Source organism: Anser anser (genome assembly GCF_964211835.1).
Source record: "Anser anser genome assembly, contig: SUPER_W_unloc_7, whole genome shotgun sequence".
In the NCBI taxonomy this organism is placed as follows: Eukaryota; Metazoa; Chordata; class Aves; order Anseriformes; family Anatidae; genus Anser; species Anser anser.
Window position 1 is genome coordinate 532,405 of NW_028154225.1, and position 22,327 is coordinate 554,731.

Below are 22,327 nucleotides of genomic sequence, written 5' to 3' on the forward strand. Positions count from 1 at the left end.
GAGGCAGAGGACATCTCACCTGCCTGCACCTGGGGAGGTGTCTGACTGCTGTGGTGGGGTGGGATCGGAGAAGATCCCCTTAAGCCCCGTGGGTCACTCTGTGTGGCTCACCTGAACCTCAGAGCCCCCTCTGGTGATGAGCACTTGGTCAACTGTATGAAGTCACAGCTGGAAAGGCTGTTACAGTGCCAAATGCTGTGTATTATAGGCAGCAAAATTTGTGTCGTCACCTTGTTTTGGCAGGTAGGAGGCTAGCAGTGTGGCTAGCTGTTCTGTGCCAGTCATCCTCAGGTGCAGTGAGCACCAAAATGTGATTTTCTAGGGTTTTTTTCGCCTTTGACTTGGCTTTCCCACTGTATTTGGTTGTGGCTGCCATACTGAGGAGCTGCTGGGATGAGCGGCTGCAGACACATCAGTTGTCTTTGTCTCGGTTCCAACAAAGAAAGAGAAAGCGAAAGGCAGGGAGTGACTTTGGGGCGCTGCCAGTGAAAAACAGGTTGTTGTAGCCCTGCCTCAGAGAAGAAGAAATTAAATTTCCAAGTGAGGTGACCAGCACACGATCAAAGAGCAGCCCTGAGAAAACCTGTCTTGTAATCGTTTTCTGTCTGTGACTGCTGGCTGATACTCCCTCTGTACAGTGAGTACAGCCCTGCTCGGTTCTGGTCTGAGAGGAGGACTGCTGAGAGAGGAATTAAATCATTTAGCTGATGTATAGGTGTAACTTTCTCTGGGACTTGTGTTTGGGATCTGCCTTGTGAGTCAGCAGCACCCTTTAAAAAGGAACAGCCATGTATTGTTTGGTGATTGATTTCTGCTCTCCATGCTCTTCAGGTTTTGCCACATCCATGTTCATCTGGGACATGAGTATACTGAGAATATATGGGAGGGAGAGGTCACTGTGACCTTTGGGTCTGTGTGCTTTCCATTCCCATCTGCGACTGACTGCTGGTGGAAACAAGATACAAGGCTAGATGGACCTTTGCTCTGTCATTTCCTATATATTTACGGTGTTTCTTCTGGCAGATTGGTTCTACTTTTCAGCTGTACAAGCTCAATAGCTGCTTTAAGGGTGATCTTCGTTGTCCAAAACATCTGTGTCATGGCAGTGCATCAGTGGTGTGTGGAGAAAGAAGGGAGAAGAGTAAGCCAGAAACCCCCGAGGTTCAGCATCTCCATCCAAGGCAAGACCGTGCGTGCTCCTGGCCCGTGGTGCTGCTCAGTTCAGGCCGTCAGCATCCTGCTGCAGGCTGGGGTCGGGCTAGGTGTGCTCTGCAAAAACAGGTTAATTGCAGAGGGGGCTGCAATGAGCGCAGCTCATGCCAGGAGGGAACTAAGGGGCTGTATCTGTGTTTGCCTACACCATGCTGTCCTTGGCTGGTGGTAAATGAAATGGGGGATTTCCACCTCAGTGCTAATTTTCTGCCCTTCTGAACATCAAATTATTTAGAGATATTCTGAAGCAACTCGTGCTGTTAGGCTGCTGTCTCAGACTGGAAGGTTTTGGGGAGGGGGAGCCTGTGAGATGCACGTAGCTTTAGGGCCACTCCTCGGTGCCCTGCTTGGGCATCAGAAGGGCTAGGAGTGAAATGCTTCCCGCCTTTGCTGCCTGCTTTAGAAGAACTGGTGCTGCTTACAGAGGATGGAGGAAGGCATCCCCAAGGTCTGGTGTCACCGGTGGCTTGGGTTGGAGGACGTCTCATCGCCTTGGGTCACCATTTCTGTCGAACAGGTAGAGCGGGAGGAGAGGACAGCCGGCTTTCCCTCAGTGCTTGTGCTGTGCAGGTCTGTGTCATCTGCTCCCTCCCTTGCACGTCTTGTGTGCAGACCCCTGCCATACCCCTACACGTCCCTGTAGGGCAAAGGACAGCAGGGTTGGGCAGCGCTTACACCTACCCTACTCTGCCAGTCAGCCGCTGCCCTTCAGCACAGACGCCAGCTGGGGTTTACCCACTGAAGGGAGAGCTTCCCATGCTCTAGTTCTGTGAAATTTGCGGTAGCTGAGTTATCTCTGAGGTCTCTGTTCTTCTTCCAAATCTGGCTGAAGAGACCAACAAGTGCCGAAGCCCTTGGCAGGGAAGGGGTGGTATGAGCTGTTTCCTGCGAGGCTCAGGCAGGGCTTGCTGCTGGGTTTCTGTGGCCTGCCCGAAGTTCTCGGTGCCATCCTGAGTGCTACCAGTGCTCCATCTCGTTTCCATCCATGTGAGCAAAAAAGCTATCTAACACATTATCCTTGGCTAACACATCTTGTGATGTTGTCCAGAGGAGCACAAGTAAGCACACAAACTGGGCACTTTCCTGGGGAGTCCAGGAAGATCTTGTAGGCTTGATCTCCTGCGTCCAACCCATCAGGAGCCCTGGGCCCTTTGGTCCTGTGTTGTGGCACAGGTGTAGGCAAAACCTTATTTTTCCTGCTGGGAGAAGAGCTCCGAGTGTCTGCTGTGCCTTCACCAAAGCAGTGAGCAGGTACCATACCTTGTAAGGTCATGTACCTGGGGGAAGGAGGAGGGAGCAGAGGACGCTAATGGATTTGCACCAGCACAGGGCTTCCTGGGGGAGAGGCTGCAGTGTGCTTGGGAGCCTGGATTTGTGGGCTTGAGCTCCCGAAGTGCCTGTGCTGAGGTCTCTGGTTCACCCATCTCAGCTGTTGTGCAGAGGACTTGCATAGCAGAGGGCAGGAGAGCGTGTGGCTGTGGCCACTACCCCCAGCATCCCCTTATCAATCAATCGAAAAACACTCCACCTCAAGGCAAATTCCTTGGAAACTGAATTGTTTCCTTATCTCTGGTGTAACTACTTGTTTTTTTCTATGTGGTTGTTTTTTCTGCGTGGTATTTTTATAAGGATGAAGTTTCTGTTCTTTTAGTTTGTTTTTGTTTTATAGCTTTATGCAATGCATTGAGAATGAAGAAGCTGGAAATTTCTTCCAACTAAAAGATTTGCAGTATATTTTATAGCTTTTTCTTAAAAGCTGTGTTTAAAAATATTAAAATCATTATTTCTATTATAAATACTTCTTTTTCCTGTAGAAAAATTGGAATGGATGTTCCTGAATAGGTCTAGAAGAACAGGGAGATGTTGTCTGAAATACTTGGAGTCCAATGACAAAATTCTGCCCAACTGGAAGATTTAGCTGTAGCACAACTGCTGGGTGGCATCTCAGACCTGGAACTTGAAACTCTTGTGTCATGAGAAGTCCCTTTCCTGTGGCCTGCCTTAGGCTGAGAGTACTGTACATCGAATGTGGGGAATTTTGTGTAAATTGTAACAGGAATCCCTCCAGGAATGCACCGTTGTCTTCAGACCACTTAAAGCTCGTGGCATTGCCAGCAGAGCGAACTTTGCCCATCCTTATCTCCACATGGGAGGTTGCTGCGTTTCCATTTATTGCCTGCTTATCAGGAAAAGCTATCCCCCCTTTTTTTTTCTGCAAATGAGATTTTCAAACTCGCACTGAAGCACCAGAAAGAAATAACTCTTGAGCTGGCAGAGGGATCGGGATTAATTAGTTCATGCCTCAAAATGCTGCAAAGGTGAAAACTGCAGTGTAAGTGAAACATATGATTAATGCTAATTAAAATGTAAATGTTAGATTTGACAGCTAGTTTCCAAAGGAGGGTGTCTGGCAGTGCTGATGTGCAGAAGCCTCGCCATTCCCAAGGGGGTGCAGAGCTTGGCCAGAAGGATTTACATGGATGAGAGCAGCTGCTGGGAATCACTCTTTGGAGGGGGTGATGTTTGCCTCCAGGCCCCAGAGCCTGGCACAGAGGTCCCCTCTCGTGGCAGTGAGTGCAGACCTAGTAAGGTAGCTGGGGCCCAGGGAAGAGCTGGGAACAGGAGCTCAAGGGCCTTTGGGGTGTGGGAAGAGATAAGGAGAGTCTTGGTTTTCTGGGGATGCATAGCAAGGAATAATGGGGCTAGATTTGGGAGGGTTGGATTGGCAGGAGACAGACAAGGGAGGGAATTCTGTGCTGTTACAGCCATTTCTTGAAGTTTTGTCAGAGCTGCAGGCAAATTTCCTCATGCACCTTGCTGTGTTAGTTTAACAAAAACAGAATCACAGAATCGTCTAGGTTGGAAGAGACCTCCAAGATCACCCAGTCCAACCTCTGACCTAACACTAACAAGTCCTCCACTAAACCATAGCACTAAGCTCAACATCTAAACGTCTCTTAAAGACCTCCAGGGATGGTGACTCAACCACTTCCCTGGGCAGCCCATTCCAATGCCTAACAACCCTTTCAGTAAAGAAGTTATTCCTAATATCCAACCTAAACCTCCCCTGGCACAACTTTAGCCCATTCCCCCTCGTCCTGTCACCAGGCACGTGGGAGAATAGACCAACCCCCACCTCGCTACAGCCTCCTTTAAGGTACCTGTAGAGAGCGATAAGGTCGCCCCTGAGCCTCCTCTTCTCCAGGCTGAACAAGCCCAGCTCCCTCAGCCGCTCCTCGTAAGACTTGTTCTCCAGACCCCTCACCAGCTTCGTCGCCCTTCTCTGGACTCGCTCGAGCACCTCCATGTCCTTCCTGTAGCGAGGGGCCCAAAACTGAACACAGTACTCGAGGTGCGGCCTCACCAGAGCCGAGTACAGGGGCACAATCACCTCCTTAGACCTGCTGGCCACACTGCTTCTTATACAGGCCAGGATGCTGTTGGCCTTCTTGGCCACCTGAGCACACTGCTGGCTCATATTCAGCCAACTATCAACCAGTACTCCCAGGTCCTTCTCTGCCAGGCAGCTTTCCAGCCACTCATCTCCCAGCCTGTAGCTCTGCTTGGGGTTGTTCTGCCCCAGGTGCAGGACCCGGCACTTGGCCTTGTTGAACTTCATACAGTTGGCCTCAGCCCATCGGTCCAGCCTATCCAGATCCTCCTGCAGAGCCTTCCTACCCTCGAGCAGATCGACACACGCACCTAACTTGGTGTCGTCTGCAAACTTACTGAGGGTGCACTCGATCCCCTCATCCAGATCATCGATAAAGATATTAAAGAGGACTGGCCCCAGTACTGAGCCCTGGAGGACTCCAGTAGTGACCGGCCTCCAACTGGATTTGACTCCATTCACGACGACTCTTTGGGCCCGGCCACCCAGCCAGTTTCTAACCCAGCGAAGCGTACGCCAGTCCAAGCCCCGAGCAGCCAGTTTCTTGAGGAGAATGTTGTGGGAAACGGTGTCAAAAGCCTTACTGAGGTCAAGGTAAACCACATCCACAGCCTTTCCCTCATCTACCAAGCGCATCACTTTGTCATAGAAGGAGATCGGGTTCGTCAAGCAGGACCTGCCTTTCATAAACCCATGCTGACTGGGCCTGATTGCCTGGTTGCCCTGCAAGTGCCGCGTGATGACACTCAAGATAATCTGCTCCATGGGCTTCCCTGGCACTGAGGTCAAACTGCCAGGCCTATAGTTCCCCGGGTCTACCCTCCGGCCCTTCTTGTAGATGGGCGTCACATTGGCTAGCCGCCAGTCGACTGGGACCTCCCCCGATAGCCAGGACTGCCGATAAATGATGGAAAGCGGCTCAGCCAGCTCCTCCGCCAGTTCTCTCAGCACCCTTGGGCGGATCCCATCCGGCCCCATCGACTTGCGTACATCCAAGTGCTGTAGCAGGTCGCCAACCATTTCCTCGTGGAAACGTTTCCTCCAAAACGTATGGAGATAACTTGGTGGCTGTGCTGCTGGCTGGAGGGTGAGCAGTATGGCATCTCGCCATGCAGCAGGAGGGTTTTGCTGTGCCTGGTGATGCTGGTGGAGGGGTTTTGCTGCTCCGTGGTTGGTTTTTAAGGAAAGATCTTTACGTGCATGCTCCTCCAGCATCACCTGTGAGATTTGGTGCAAGCTTCTCTGCTCGCATAGAAAGGAGGTCTGCAGAGAGGGTTCATTTCAGCACAGAAGACTATTAGACAACACAAAGCTGCTGGAAGTGCATGGGAGAGTTGCTGGTGGAGGAGCTTTTGCTGGTGGAGGAGCTTTTGCTTTGGTAGCAGTAGAGAGCTGTTCAGCTTTGGCAATTAGTCAGAAATTCAGGTAAAATTCTGATCTTGGCTGTGCCAGTGAGTTTGAATATGATGAATTTAGGCTGCACTTGATCGGTCTGTCTTCAACCCTGGGAAGTTTCAACAATTTTCCGTGCAGATTTTATTTTAAAATAGTTTATTTTAAAATGTAAATATTAAGAGGGCTAGATAAAGGAGGGCAGAAAGCACAGAAGATGTGGAATGTGAATAGGGAAAGGTCCCAGGCCATGGGTTAGAGCCAGGAGACAAACTCATTTAGTAAGAGCAGTATCCCTGATTTTACCCAATTCGTTCGTGATATTTCTGCAGGCTTGTCTGGCGCCTTCAGACGTCGGTGCACGATGGCACCAATCTCCCTGTTTCTCACTAGGGTTTTGTTGTGGCCAGCTGCATTTCTGGCATTTGCATAGCTTCAAGTTGTCTGCAGGCAACCATGACCAAAAGTTGGGTAAATACAACCAAGGGTTGGCAAGGGTTGTATTTTGGGTAAGCATGGCTGGTTGGGTCAGTTATTTGGGTTTTGGGGTGACTCAGTTTGCCCTGGGGGTTGCTGACTGAACAAGAAACCTGCCCTGTTTTGGACAGCAGGACAAGTGTGATGAGAAGAAAGGAGAACATGAGGCCCTTAATTTGACAAGCCCTTAACCAAGTAATTTTTTTCGTTAGTTAAGAACATCTGGCTGGTGAGCACCAAGTATTTTCAGGTGTTTGGATAGCTGGACTCCAGCTGCGGGCTGAACAGAGGGGAAAAATAGAGGAGTTGATTTGTGTTGTGAGGGGATTAAGGATATATAAGCAGTTCTAGAGGGTTGCTGAATATGTATAATTAATTGTCATGAAGCCATAGGAGGTAAGTAGTATTTTTCCCCATTTATACACTAGTGAACTAGAGCACTAGAGCCAAAACTTATTACCATTTCAGCTTCCCACAATGCCAGCTCTTTGCAAGGTGTAAGTATGAGAAAATTTCATCCAGATACTTTAAAGGGCTCAAAGAAACCCCCGAACAGGGCCATTAGGCATGGGCATGTTTCTCCAGGTGCTTGTGCACACAGCCTGGGGGCTCGAGCTCTGCCAGCTCAGCTGTTTTTGTGGGTGCGGGACGGTGTTGCCCTTGACTAAAGCCAGCTGTTGTTTCCAGGAAGAGTGGGATCACAGCAGTGGTGGGAGCGCAGGATCCCAGCTGGGGTCGGGCTCCAGGTGCGGGTCTGGATCCTGGTCTGGCAGCTGCAGCAGAAGCAGCCAGTTCAGGCAACCGACCAAGGTATTCCTAGTGGCCATGGTGAGAGCCAACTGCGGGGTGCTCCAGTCGCATCCTGTGCTTGCCGTTCGTCGCTGGCGTCCTCCTGATTGCGTGGCTTGTGTGTGTGCCTACATGTAGGGTGTGAGTGCCTGGCCATAGGGGAGTGTACCTGCCAGACCTACTTGCTTTGTGCATAGCCTATGACCTGGCTGCTGAGGGATGTAGCTGTCTGTCCTTCAGCCCCGAGGACTGTTCAAGCATGACAAGCGCCTTACTGTTGGGAAAGAAGTCTCGAGCCAGCTGGCTTAGTGCAGAGGAAATGTGCTTTTTCCCTTGAAATCGTGGAGTACTTTTATTTGGGGAAATGAAGAGATGCCTGTAATTATTTTTTGGTGAGTCTTCTAAAGAAAGTTGGTATATGACTGAATGCCATGTGGGCAGCGAGAAATGATGACCTTGAGTCCAGCTGCTTTCCATGAGAGCCGTCAGCAGGGCTAGATGGGGAGTTACCTTCCTGCCATGCAAAATCTGTGGGGAATTTGCTTTTGATTTGGTTTTAGGGCCATTCCCTGCTTGAACTCTGAGCAGGGACCTACTTCTGCACACACAAACATTGGGTGTACCAGAAGTGGAGGACAGGCTTGGGAGGTTTGGGCTAGTTTTCCTGGTCCATCCATCCATCTCAAGCATCCTGGGGAAACTGAGAAAGCAGTCTGAAATCGTGAGTGGTGCTACGGAGATCAGGGCTGGGATGGAGGAAAGCACAGCCTCCCCAACTTGCAGAAGCAGGTTGTTGTTGAAAAGCCATGGGCCTTTCTGGGGGGGAATGAGGCTCGCCATATCCCTGTGTCTTTGACCAGGGATAGCATTGTCTTGCTCAAAATGTCTGTATTTTTCTCAGTTTTGATAAACTGGTGTTTTTCAACAAAAAGCCTTCAAGCAGAGCCTTTTTGGGCAGCTCGGTGTCTGTCTGCGGGCTCTTCTCTGACTCCTGGATGCATTTGGTAAAAAAACATAGGTAGCTGAAAAGGAGGAAATGTGGGGGAATCTGTGCAACTTCAAAATCCTTCTTAAAAGTAGCATGACACAGGATAATCCCTGAATGTATACCACAGACAGCACTGAGACTTGGCTGACCACTTGGTGCTATTCTACATTAATGCAAAGCATGATGATGAGGTACGCTGTTGCAATTGTGGGATGATGAGCATGGTTTTCTATTTGTCATGGTTTGCTGCAGAATGGTAATGAGGAGTGGTGAGAGAAACCAGTGTTACACTGAGCTGACTTCTGAAAAGCTGCTGCATGCATTTCAATGCTGACTTTGCGGGAATTTGCTGAAGTTGCATGCATAAGTGAACAGTCGGAGTCCATGCAGCTGTCTGTCCAGGGCATGCTCTGTCCCTGCTTGTGCATGTGCTCCCAGGGACTGGGCAGTGATGGGTGTGGGTTTTAGGCACCTGGGCGTGTTCACTGGGTCTGCAGGACGCAGATTATGAAAACGCGTTTAAACCATACTGGGGGTAGGAGCTGCCTTACTGAAGCTAGGGTGCATCTGAGCACTTGTGATGTTCTCACCACCATCTCTCACAATCATCCTTCCTAGTGGCTTAATTAATTTTCAGCAATCCTAACCCTTTTGCAGTGAAAATTATTATCTAAAGCTGAGGGTTGGGTCATGGGGAGCTTCAAGTTAAAACTGCTCACTGTTATAATTGCAATCCTGGGGGAACTGACAGCAAGTAACTTCTTTTCTTTTCCTAAATACTCCCCCCCCAGTCTTGAGAATTGGCTTTTTAAAAGCCTTTTTATAGAGTCTCAGCACCGGGCTCGGAGCTGGGTAGCAAGTGCCCTGCCTGCAGAGGGCGTGGGTGCTGCTCACCCCCTCAGCTTGGGCTTTGTTCCTTCAGGATAAAGGTGGTCATCGCAGGTGGCAAGGGTGTTTGTCTCGAAATGACTGTAGTGACTCATGACTTAATGGCAAACTGTGTTATCATTTGGCCCCAGCGTAGTCTCTGTGGAGTCAGGCTGACACTTGGAGCATCTCCCAGAGGAGATGGGGTTATGGTGTAAAACTTAGTAATAGGTAATAAATCTTACTATCTCCCTACTCTGAGCCCGTTTTGCCCGTCACAATAATTGTTGAGTGATCTCCCTGTCCTTATCTCAACCCTTGAGCCCTCTGTGTCATATTTTCTCCCCCTCCTCAAAGAGGAAGGGGAGTGAGAGAGTGGCCGTGGTGGAACTTGGCTGCCTACCCAAGTAAAACCACCACAGGGAGGGCCAGGAGCTGCAGCCCAGTTGGGGTGGGAGCATCCAGCCACTGCCCAAAAGCTTGCACCCATCTGACCTCCTGCACCACTTCGCAGGAAGCATTTCCACCAGCTGCTGGGAATCGGGGCTGAACCAGCCACTTCCAAACTGGAGGCTATTTGTTAAGTGCTTTGTTTCAGGGTTCAAGAAGGGACACTGAGCTGAATTTGGGTGACAGTTTTATGACACAACCTGTTGCATTAGGAACCCATTCCCATGTTATCCTAAATTTTGGCTGTTTAAAGTTGTTGTGGTTGATTTATCTCATCCTCATTGCAACTAGTTACACACTCACACACTTTTTCCCTGAGCCACAATAATGAACTCCTAGGACATCCTATTGTAGGTAGTTCATTAACAAGTACTTAAAATATCCAGTGTCTGTAGAAATGGGAAGAGAAATGAATCTGTCTGCAGGAAGAGGTATTTCTTCTTTGGGTGAAGACCAAAGAAGAAATAAAGACCAAAGATGCTATAAAGATGTGGACATCTGTGTTTTCATTATGCTGCATGACAATGCCTTTAAGTATTTAGAATTAATTTCTCTCTCTCTGGTGAGAGAATTTTTGCTTACATTTGCTTAAAATAAAATCTCTGCTTCCATAATTGTCCCTGGGGGTTTTATACTTTACTCGTAGTTTATTTCTGTGCAGACATGTTGACCTGTAGATCGCTGGAGGTTAAAAATCATAATCCATACACCCCTTAAAGGAGACCAAAAAGAAGGGGGGAGGAGCAATGCACCTGTTTGAGTATCTATTTGTTTGTTGTGCTGGGAATGGCTCTGTAATCTGTCTGTGGCGTGCAATGACAATGTGTGTCCATGTTGGGAAAAGGCTGCTTGCTTCATGGCAAATTGGGGTCTGGGACTTCACTGAGAAGCATTTAGATTTTTGGTTTTTTTTCAGTGTCTCAGTTATTAATATTTGAGTATGGCAGTTCCTCAGGAAAGCTGTATGTGGACAGAAGAAATATTTTTGCATAGTAATCTTTGATAATTGTTGTCTGCATGACAGTTTATCACGATTTTATGTGTGTGTGAACTCGGTAAATATAGTTTGCCTGTTGGAAACAGCAGCCTTGAGGAGAGCCACCAGAAATACTGCAGCAGGGTAGTGCTTATATTCACTCGTGCTTGTGATGGCTGACAGCTTTGAAGATGCTCCCAGTACCTGACGGTGTAACTGCGGCTGGTTGGGCCCTCATTGCAAGGGTGTTGTGGGTATGAGGAGACGAACTTGCTTTTTGTGCCTGTGCCGAGGCTGAAAGCAGTCTGGAATTGCTTTGGCAGAGTCTGGCTGTGTGGTGTCCCCTGGAAAATCATAGGATGGGGGAGCATTTGGAAGCCGCGTTCTCCAGCACTACTTTTTGCCAGAGCTGGACCATTTGGGCTGGAATACTTCAATAAGGGCAGCCTGCTTTTTGTGGGGAGGATATGTGGAGGCTGGTGAGTGTAAAGGGGCTGTGAAGGACGAGAAGCAGTCTGGGGTCTTTGCTTTAGATGCTTTTCCTTTTGCGTTGCTCTTTTTCCATTTTTCCAAAAAGCAGCTGCACTGCAAAATTAGAGGCGCTTTGTGGTTTATTGGAGGTTTCTCATAATTCCCATCTGATTATACCATAAGGCTTTTGCTTCTCAGGTGGAATTAAAAAAAAAAATGTTCCTGCAAGCTCAGCATGATGCTTTCTGACGGTTTGTATAGCAGCTTCCTAGCAATTCCTCCCATCCTAATGCCTACAACCTACATGCACCTTGTGCCCTCCCTTCTGTAACACCAGGTCTTGGGGACCCAGGCAACTGGAGTCTGCAGCGCTGGCAGGAGTTTCAGCACAGTGCTGTATCTTACCTTGAGACTTTCATAGAACAAGGCCAGGTTGTGTCACCATGACTTCTTGAAGAAGCAGTCACTGCTGTGGTGAAATCCAGAGGTGTTTGGAGGTTCCTTGGGCAGCTCTGCCTCGTGCATCACTGATGGTTGGCTTTCCATGTGCTTGTTGGTGACAGCCCTTGGAGATATTGAAGAGCCACCTGGATGTGGCCCTGAGCAACTAACTGGCTTTTAGGTGGCCCTTTGTGACCTTGGTTGGACCAGATGACCTTGGAGGTCCCCTTCCCAGCTCAAGCAGCCTGGAGTTCTGTGATGCTGAGCATCTTTGTGGCCAGCATGTCAACCTGCCCACTGGGTCTTGAAGGTCTTGTACCCACGTTGACTGTGGACAGGGGATAGAAGGATGGGGCCAACATCAACTAATGCGTTGTCTGCTCTGTGTCGTCCACAGCTTTGTGTCCCAAAGGCCAAAACCATGTGTCACTCCCTGTCTTCCAAGTGTACTCCTGTGGCGAGCGAGGGGGCTGTGTTGGGCTGGCGTGGAGGTGGCAAGGCTGGGCACAGAGCTGTGCCACCTCCTGGCTGGCATGGGAGATGCTGGGCAGGGCTGGGCACCTTCTGCCAAGTAACCACCTCTCCCTCCTTCCTAGAATGGCAACAAGGAGGGCTCCCTTGACATGCTGGGCACCGACATCTGGGCTGCCAACACCTTTGACTCCTTCAGGTAAGCTGATCTGAAAGCGCTCTGAGAGGAGGGTTTGCGCACGTGCCTGTCCTGGGTGTGCCCAGCTGGGCGCTGGCCTCATGTCACTCCTCCTCGCCACTTAGTCCATGGTGCTAAGCACCAACAACCTACTCAAAGCATCGTGTCTGCTTAGGAGAGGTTTGCAGTCCAAACATCTGAAAAAGGTACTGATATGATTATTTGCAGGCATCTCAGAGCTGCACCGGTGAGACGGAGGCAGCTATGAGCTCCTGCTCCAGGACTCTCTCTTCCATGAAGTGGCGGTGTGATCACGCCTTGCTCTGCAGCTGCTGAGAAGAGCTGCTGCTTCAGCATGGGAAAAGCAAGTGTGCTGCCCAGCTCGAGCAGTGAAACATGCTTTCTGTCTGGTTGTATGCATTTGTGTGCCGTGCCTGAAGCACTGCAGGAGTTGTGTTCCCACCTGGGACTTGCTCCAGGCCCCTAAAGCATCTGCATTGCATGGACTGGACCAGCATCTGCTGCAATAAAAGGTGCTAGCTGCGCTTGCTATAAAAAGCAAGTGCAGCTAGCAAGGCGTATGCTGCATCATGATGCATCATAAGTCTACATCAAAACTATGGGCTTAGCATAACACAGCAGCGTAAAGGTCGGAGGCCTGTGGCAGCATGCTCTGCAGCAGAGAGTGGTGCCTCCAAAGTACCAGCTTTCATCATCTACAGGCTTGTGTGAGCCATCTGCTCTTCAGCGAGGTTGCGTTTAATTAGTAGGGCACTGATTTTTCTTTCTCTCCTTGGTTTTCCTCTCCTAGTGGTGCAACGTGGGACTTGCAGCCTGAAAAACTAGATTTCACGCAGTTTCACAGGAAGCTCCGAAACACCACCAAACACCCACTGCCTCACATAGACAGAGAAGGGTGAGTGCTGTGCATGTGCATAGTTATCCTGAGATAAGTGATATGATGCTCTCCAGCAAGATGTATAACCTCTCCTTTGCAGTGGGAATGCTGGCTTGATGGCATAGCCCACACAGAGGACCTGGAAAAGACATGTTGGACCACATATGGGGGCTGAGAACTTCATGATCAGTCTCTTTGGCTCCTCTATCAACAAGCTCTGGGTTAGAGCAGAGCTGTTTGCTGTATTTTGTATTGTTTGAAAGAGTTCAGCTTTTAAACTATGTGGGCTCCAGGCTATGTCTCCTAGATTTAAGCATCTCTGAATATTGGGGGAAAGATCCTGGTTACAATTCCAATGAGTGAAAGGGCTTCTGTTGTTCTCCCCAGCAAGACTTGAGGGAAGAGCAGAGCATCAACATGGTCCATCTAGATTGAAATGTTCATTCCCTACCTGCTAGGCATGTAACTATGAGAACATTAAGTAGCTCATCTTGGTGGTTACAGCCTCCTGGGGCTTTCACAGTGTTGCTGGATTCTTCTTTGGCTATGCGTTGGTCATGCATATAGACACCAAGAGATTCACCGGTGCTGATGAGAGACAGACATTCCTCTGCAGATTCTGCCACTTGAGAAACGCTCACAGCTTGGTTTCCCCTCTCCTTGTCACTCGGTCCTGGTGCTTAACACACTGGCAGTGCTGTTAACAGATATGGGCAGTGTTACCTGTTCTGTTATCCCAAGTTATGACAAGGCTTCAACTCATTGCTGATGGAACTCGTTGCACATCTCAGCTAAAGAAAGAATAGAGGAAGTGCCATATCCACGTTTTATCTAATATTTTTTCTGATTTTCTTTTCCTAGTGATTAGTCATTTCTTGCCCATAGAGGATGATAAAAATAAAAATGGGTCTAAAAGATGGGGTTGAGAAGGCTACAAATGACTTCTCAGTGCCATTTTAGGCATAGGGATAGAAATCTTTCAGCAAAGTTTCTCTGTTGGTAAATTGGTTTTGCCAAAGTATGAGCCAGTCTGGGCTCACAATCCTACCCCAGCCCAGGTTCAGCATCTGCAGGAGGCTCCCATACCTGTTTGTGACAGGCAAACCCACATGACCATATAAGGCTTTTTTCTGCCCTGTAAATATTTATGATTTGCAATTTTCAGAATATTTGAAACAACATGAGTAACACTGAATTTCAAAGTCTCTAAGTGCCTCACTAGGCAACAGCTCATGTTTACCCCTACAGATGGTTTTGAAGCACGGGATGAGGGGCCCTCTGTAAAATAAGGTGTAATGGGCTCCATGGTTCACGGCACTTGCCAGGTGGTCCTGCCAGAGACACCAGCTATGTACAGCAGCAATTTCATTTGTGATGGAAAGTCAAGTCACCTGTTGAACACCTGATTTTTCATAAAGTAATTAAGGCATTAGTTAAATGCCAGTCCTCCACTACCTTCAGTTTAGTCCCCTATTGCTCCTCCACAATCTCGCAGGTCTGCGGCCTGCTTCACTGGGCTGTGGAGGTTTCCATTCAGCTTGCTATTTTTCAGGTTTGATGTTTTAGCACGTTCCATTCTTTCATTTTACATTTACTGTAATTCCACCAATATCAGTTGTCCTTGGACTTAAAGACACTGGATGTTTGCACCTGCAGCTGTCAAAGTTTCTTTCTTCTGTAAGTTGTTGAACAATATCTTGTCACTAATTGACCACAAAATACATCATCATTTGTGCATAATAAATCACTCAAATTCTTTATAAATGCAGATGAACAATGTTTACTGCTCTTTTCTTATTGTTTTCATTTTCTCTGCATTCAGCTAGTAGCAGGCCTTATGTGATCAATTTTTTTTAATTTCTTGATACAAGCAAAACTTGCTAATTATCCTTACCCTGTCAACTATGTACTTGGTCTGTTAATACTTGGCTTCTCACCCTGATTTTTTTTGTGTTTCAAAACGTATGTTTACATTCATATTGATTGCTGTTTACTGCTTTTCTCCTGTTTGAGATCTGTGTTTGTGCTTGCTCACCACCACCTTTCCCAGCAGGGGAACAGGAGCTCCTGGGGAGACTGGCAAATGAGCAGCGGTTCAAAAGAAGCATTTTTCATTAGGTTTTTCTGTCCCCATTTTTTCTTCCCAGTGGGCTGTTTAGTTTTGCTCAGTCTGGGAATTGAATCATCTAAAACTACTGCTCAGGGCTGCCTTTGGTTTTCTTGCTGCTGATATTACCAAAAGCATTTTAATGCTGTGGCGAATGGATAGTCACTAGTTCAGAGGATAGGGCTGGGAAAAGCATTTCATTTGGTATTAACGGCTTTGTGCCCACATGGGAGTGTTTTGGAGACACAACATATTTGCTTCAGAGAACCTCTTTGTTTTTATGAGGGTCCTTTGCAGTAAGCGCTAATCTTTCCCGTGTGCCATAATAGAACATTAACGTAGGTTCCAGTGAGGTTTATCATGCTTTTGTTTGTTTTCTTCCTGCTGCAGGCTCGAAAAAGGGAAGTATGAGGACGGTGATAGCATCAACTTGAACGACATAGAGAAAGTCCTCCCAGCATGGCAGGTAGGTGCTGAGGCCACTGCTGAAGGCAGCAGCTTCCCTGCACAACCTCTCCTTACAAAACCATCCCTGGAAGGTGGGCAGGCTGCCTGGGCTGGGCAGTCAGAGAACTGTGCCTTGGTCTCAGCAAGCCTTGCTTTCAACCTCGCTGGTACTGCACAGGCTCTGTTGGGAGGTGAGATGTTGAGGACAGTGTATTGTGTTCATATGCATGTGCATATACACACAGGGCTCCTGTTTTAGGAAAGGAGATTCTGAAAAGCACCAAGCCTCCTGACAGCTCCAAAATAAATTGCTGCCAAGAAGCCAGTAGTGATGGTGTATCGATCCAGATGTTTCCCCTATGGGATGCACATGTGTGTGATGCAATGACTACTTTTTCTCCAGCCTGTTTCTTCTCCAGATCTGTCTCCACAGCCAGTTTTCAGCATTTCTGGTTAAATGACCTTTGGTGCTCAAGTGCTGGGGAATGGCAGGGTGAGGCCTTCAGTTAAACAGTCCTGTTTGAATAGCTTAATTTGTCAGTGTCTTAATTTTTCACTTTCCAGTGCCCCAATCCCCCGAGGAGCTAAGGTGCTTAGCGCGCTTCCGCTGAAGGCACCTCTGAGCTTCTCTCTTCCTTCAGAGGGAAGGATGGAGACACCTCCTCTGCTAGGGCAACGCTGCCCTTTTGCATGCTGAGCAAAGCCTTTGACACGGTCTCCCACAGTATTCTCCTGGGGAAACTGTCTGCCAGTGGCCTGGACAGGTATACTCTTCTCTGGGTAAAGAGCTGGCTGGAGGGCTGTGCCCAGCGGGTTGTGGTTAATGGAGTTAAGTCCAGCTGGCGTCCTGTTACAAGTGGTGTCCCCCAGGGGTCGGTACTGGAGCCTATCTTGTTTAATATCTTTATTGATGACCTGGATGAGGGGATTGAGTGTACCCTCAGTAAGTTTCCCGATGACACCAAGTTGGGAGGTAGTGTCGATCTGCCTGAGGGCAGGGTGTCCCTTCAGAGGGATCAGGATAGGCTGGATTGCTGGGCTGAAGTGAATGGGATGAGGTTTAACAAGGCCAAGTGCTGGGTCCTGCACTTTGGCCACAATAACCCCGTGCAGCACTATAGGCTTGGGGCAGAGTGGCTGGAAGACTTGTGAAGAGGAAAGGGACCTGGGAGTGTTGATTGATGCTCGGCTAAACATGAGCTGGCAGTGTGCCCAGGTGGCCAAGAAGGCCAACAGCATCCTGGCTTGTATCAGGAATAAGTGTAGCCAGCAGGAGCAGGGAGGTGATTGTCCCCTTGTACTCAGCTCTGGTGAGGCCACACCTCGAGTACTGTGTTCAGTTTTGGGCCCCTCACTACAAGAAGGGCATTGAGGCCCTGGAGCATGTCCAGAGAAGGGCAACAAAACTGGTGAGAGGTCTAGAGAACAAGTCTTACGAGGAGCAGCTGAGGGAGCTGGGGTTGTTTAGTCTGGAGAAGAGGAGGCGCAGGGGAGACCTCATTGCTCTCTACAACTTCCTGAAGGGAGGTTGTGATGAGGAGGGGGTCAGACTCTTCTCCCAGATAACTAATGATAGGACTCGAGAAAATGGCCACAAGTTGTGCCTGGGGAGATTTAGATCAGATATCAGGAAAAACATCAGAGTGGTCAGGTGCTGGAACAGCCTGCCCAGGGAGGTGGTGGAGTCACCGTCCCTCGCGGTGTTCAAGAAGTGCCTGGACAAGGTGCTACGAGATGATTTAGTAGCTTAGTGGGTAGTATTGGTGATAGGAGGATGGTTGGACTAGATGATCTTGTAGGTCCCTTCCACCCCTGTGTTTTTATGTTTCTATGATTTTAAGTACGTGAACCAGTGAAAAGAGGGAGAAGTGCTGCTGACTTTGGCACGCAGAAGTACTGCCTGCAGCTGTTTTCTCTTATGTGTTCAGTCTGTCTGGACTTCAGGTCAAGGGGAAAAATATCAGGGCCAGTTGATAAAGACCCCAGTAACTCTGCAAAATAAGGTTGTTTTTCCTTGGGGAATAATTAGAAATGCTTTACATGGAGAATCAAAGGGAGTTTCCAGATGTATTGAGATTGGATTTGAAGGGCCACCAGCCGTGTTCAGCATCACGTGTTTTGTGTTTCAACCTTTGGTTAAAATGTTCCTTGGTGAACTCTGGCCCTGTTCTGCAAAGTACTCTTGCTCATGAGCTCGTCCCCTGGGAGGGCAGAGGAAGGGTGCAAGTTGTGCACAGGGAGGGTGAGGGATTTGCTGGAGGTCATGCAGGGTGACCCAACTGAGAAGCGCTGAACCTCGGGACAGTGGCTTCTCTTTGGGATGATGCTCTCCCTTCACGGCATGGCAGCATGGCTTGTGCAGGCAGGGAGGCAGAACACGGCATGGTAAGTGACTCTGGGCACAGGGCAGCACAGTGCAGAGCTCAGCCCTTGTTGGCCAAGGGCTCTGCACCAGCAGGCTGCTGTGAGCTTGGGCTGTTTGGGGGAAGAAACTCATCTTTGCTGTGAGGAGCTGGCATTCTTAGAGTTCAACCTCCTTCATAATCAACAGCTGTTAAATAAGCCAGCTCCTCCAGGGCTGGTTATCTCATCCTGTTGTAACACAGATCGAGTTCGTTGACTTCAGTGAATTAATTCTAATATATACCTGTAACAAAGGGGGATCTATTTCTGTCTCATATAAGCAGCTACAATCACATCTTAATTGTAAGTGTGGCAACTCTAAGCTGGAAGACCTCATGGAGGAAATGCTTGATCTGGTGTTTTGTGCCTCTGGGCAGAGTAGTAAAATATTGCGTTATTTTGGAGACTCGCTTACCTAGGCATGTACAGTCATAAGTGCATGTGAGAACTAAAAGCCATGTCATTATTGGTGAGGATTTATCTTGTTCAGTGTTGATAAGTGAAATGCTTACTGACAGCTGGTTTAATCCTGACATGTCACTGTTAACTGGATTTGAATGTGATCGTGCAATGCCAGTGGTGGTTGTGCTGCTCTTTATCACTTTCTTGTTTGAAATGGCTCTTTGGCATACAGTATGTGGGATCATGAGGAAAAATATTAGCATGAGCCTATGAAAGAAAACCCTTTGCCTTCCATAGGCCTTTCCCACATTGTGGTTATCACAGTATCACAGATTTCTAGGTTGGAAGAGACCTCAAGATCATCGAGTCCAACCTCCGACCTAACACTAAGTACTCCACTAAACCATATCGCTAAGCTCTACATCTAAACGTCTTTTAAAGACCTCCAGGGATGGTGACTCCACCACCTCCCTAGGCAGCCCGTTCCAACGCTTAATAACCCTTTCGGTAAAGAAGTACTTCCTAACATCCAACCTAAAACTCCCCTGTCGCAACTTTAGCCCATTCCCCCTCGTCCTGTCACCAGGCACGTGGGAGAACAGACCAACCCCCACCTCTCTACAGCCTCCTTTAAGGTAACTGTAGAGAGCGATAAGGTTGCCCCTGAGCCTCCTCTTCTCCAGGCTGAACAAGCCCAGCTCCCTCAGCCGCTCCTCGTAAGACTTGTTCTCCAGACCCCTCACCAGCTTGGTCGCCCTTCTCTGGACTCTCTCGAGCACCTCCATGTCCTTCTTGTAGCGAGGGGCCCAAAACTGAACACAGTACTCGAGGTGCGGCCTCACCAGAGCCGAGTACAGGGGGACAATCACTTCCCTAGACCTGCTGGCCACACTGCTTCTTATACAGGCCAGGATGCTGTTGGCCTTCTTGGCCACCTGAGCACACTGCTGGCTCATATTCAGCCAACTATCAACCAGTACTCCCAGGTCCTTCTCTGCCAGGCAGCTTTCCAGCCACTCATCTCCCAGCCTGTAGCTCTGCTTGGGGTTGTTGTGCCCCAGGTGCAGGACCCGGCACTTGGCGTTGTTGAACTTCATACAGTTGGCCTCAGCCCATCGCTCCAGCCTATCCAGATCCTCCTGCAGAGCCTTCCTGCCCTCGAGCAGATCGACACACAAACTTAGCTTGGTGTCATCTGCAAACTTACTGAGGGTGCACTGGACGCCCTCATCCAGATCATCGATAAAGATATTAAAGAGGACTGGCCCCAGTACCGAGCCCTGGGGGACACCACTAGTGACCAGCCTCCAACCAGATTTGACTCCATTCACCACAGCTCTCTGGGCCCGGCCACCCAGCCAGTTTCTAACCCAACGAAGCGTATGCCAGTCCAAGCCCCGAGCAGCCAGTTTCTTGAGGAGAATGTTGTGGGGAACGGTGTCAAAAGCCTTACTGAGGTCAAGGTAAACCACATCCACAGCCTTTCCCTCATCTACCAAGCGCATCACTTTGTCATAGAAGGAGATCAGGTTCGTCAAGCAGGACCTGCCTTTCATAAACCCATGCTGACTGGGCCTGATTGCCTGGTTGCCCTGCAAGTGCCGCGTGATGACACTCAAGATAATCTGCTCCATGAGCTTTCCTGGCACTGAGGTCAAACTGACAGGCCTATAGTTCCCCGGGTCTGCCCTGCGGCCCTTCTTATAGATGGGCGTCACATTGGCTAGCCGCCAGTCAACTGGGACCTCCCCTGATAGCCAGGACTGCTGATAAATGATGGAAAGCGGCTCGGCCAGCTCCTCCACCAGTTCTTTCAGTACCCTCGGGTGCATCCCATCCAGCCCCATCGACTTGCGCACATCCAAGCTCCGTAGCAGGTCGCCAACCATTTCCTCATGGATAGCGAAGGCCACATCCTGCTCCCCATCCCCTTCCACCAGCTCAAGGCACTGGGTATCCAGAGAACAACCGGTATTGCCGCTAAAGACTGAGGCAAAGGCGGCATTAAGCACCTCAGCCTTTTCCTCATCCTTAGTAACTAGGTTTCCCCTCGCATCCAGTAAAGGATGGAGATTCTCCTTAGTCCTCCGTTTCGCGTTGATATATTTGTAAAAGGATTTTTTGTTGTCTTTAATGGCAGTAGCCAGGTTGAGCTCCAGATGAGCTTTGGCCTTTCTAATTCTCTCCCTGCACAGCCTCGCTACATCCTTGTAGTCCTCCTCAGTGGCTCGCCCTTTTTTCCAAAGATTATAAACCCTCTTTTTTCTGCTAAGCACAAGCTGCAACTCTCTGTTGAGCCAGGCCGGTCTTCTTCCACGCCGGTTCGTCTTTGGGCACGTGGGGACGGACCGCTCCTGTGCCATCACGATTTCCTTCTTGAGGAGCGCCCAGCCTTCCTGGACTCCTCTGCCCTTCAGGACTGCCTCCCAAGGGACTCGGCCAACCAGCGTCCTGAACAGCTCAAAGTCAGCCCTCCGGAAGTCCAATACAGCAGTTTTACTGGTCCCCTTCCTGGCCTCGCCAAGAATAGAGAACTCTACCATTTCATGCTCACTCTGCCCAAGACAGCTCCCGACCACCACATCTCCCACCAGTCCGTCACTGTTTGTGAACAGAAGGTCTAGCGGGGCACCACCCCTGGTAGGTTCACTGACCAGCTGCGTCAGGAAGCTATCTTCCACGCTCTCCAGAAACCTCCTAGACTGCTTTCTCTGGGCTGCGTTGTGTTTCCAGGATATGTCTGGGAAGTTGAAGTCCCCCACGAGGACAAGTGCCGACGATTTTGCAACTTCTGTCAGTTGCCTATAAAACTCCTCATCTGTCTCCTCATCCTGGTTTGGCGGTCTATAACAGACCCCGACCAGGATGCTAGCCTTGCCGGCCTTCCCGCGGATCCTAACCCACAGGGATTCAAGCTTATCATTCCCAGCCTCAAGATCCACAACATCAAAAGATTCTCTAATATAGAGAGCCACGCCACCACCCCTTCTGTGCTGCCTGTCCCTCCTGAAGAGCCGATAGCCAGGCATTGCAGCACTCCAGTCATGGGAGTGGTCCCAGCATGTTTCCGTGATGGCAACCAAGTCATAGCCTGCCTGCAGCACGATGGCTTCCAGCTCCTCCTGTTTGTTACCCATGCTGCGTGCATTAGTGTAGATGCACTTCAGCTGGGCCATTGCCTTCTTCCCCGGCCTAGCCATTGTTCCCCCCGGCACAGCTCCAACAAGCCTTGTTTGAGCCCCGTCCCCCTTCTTACCTAGTTTAAAGCCCTCTCTATGAGCCCTGCCAGCTCCTGGCCTAGGATCTGTTTTCCCCTTGGAGATAGGGACCCGTCTGGGGCCATCAGGCCGGGTGCCGAGTAAAGCTCCCCATGGTGAAAAAACCCAAAATTTCTGTGTTGGCACCAGCCTCTGAGCCACCTATTAACCACATGAGCTTTCCGTGTCCTCTCCGTGCCTCTCCCTTCCCCCGTAGGGATGGACGAAAACACCACCTGCACTCCCGCTCCCTCCACCAATCGTCCCAGCCCCCTATAGTCCTGTTTGATGGCCCTGAGGCTTCTCTTTTCAACATCGTCACTGCCAGCCTGGACTATCAAAAGCGGGTAATAGTCAGAGGGGCGAACCAGGTTTGGAAGCTTCCTGGTAACGTCTCTGACCCTGGCCCCAGGGAGGCAGCAGACTTCCCTATGTGTGGGGTCAGGCCGACAAATAGGGCCCTCCGTTCCCCTGAGGAGGGAGTCGCCTACAACAATCACCCTTCTTTCTTTCTTGGTGGAGGCAGTCCTGAGGCGTGGAGTCAACTTCCTCACCTCAGGCATCCTCCCGGGTAGGCTTCCTACCTCATCCTCACCCACCGGTCTCTCCAGCTCCAGGGCCTCAAACCTATTGTTCAAGGGCACCTGAGAAGGCGGTGCCGGAAGGGGAGGGCATCTCCTGCGAGGTCGAGCAGGGACCTGCCTCCATTC

General features: G+C 49.6%; 1 protein-coding gene across 5 annotated transcripts in view; it reads left to right on the plus strand.

The window, feature by feature from the left end:
- LOC310888951 (CBP80/20-dependent translation initiation factor-like) overlaps positions 1-22,327 on the plus strand; it is a 147,262-nt gene that overhangs the window by 29,366 nt on the left and 95,569 nt on the right. For all 5 annotated transcript variants that reach the window (XM_083852617.1, XM_083852619.1, XM_083852618.1 and 2 more), the window contains exons 4-6: positions 12,051-12,124; positions 12,915-13,019; positions 15,499-15,574. In XM_083852617.1, coding sequence (XP_083708743.1) covers positions 12,051-12,124; positions 12,915-13,019; positions 15,499-15,574 — 255 coding nt within the window. The remainder of the gene's footprint in view (positions 1-12,050; positions 12,125-12,914; positions 13,020-15,498; positions 15,575-22,327) is intronic.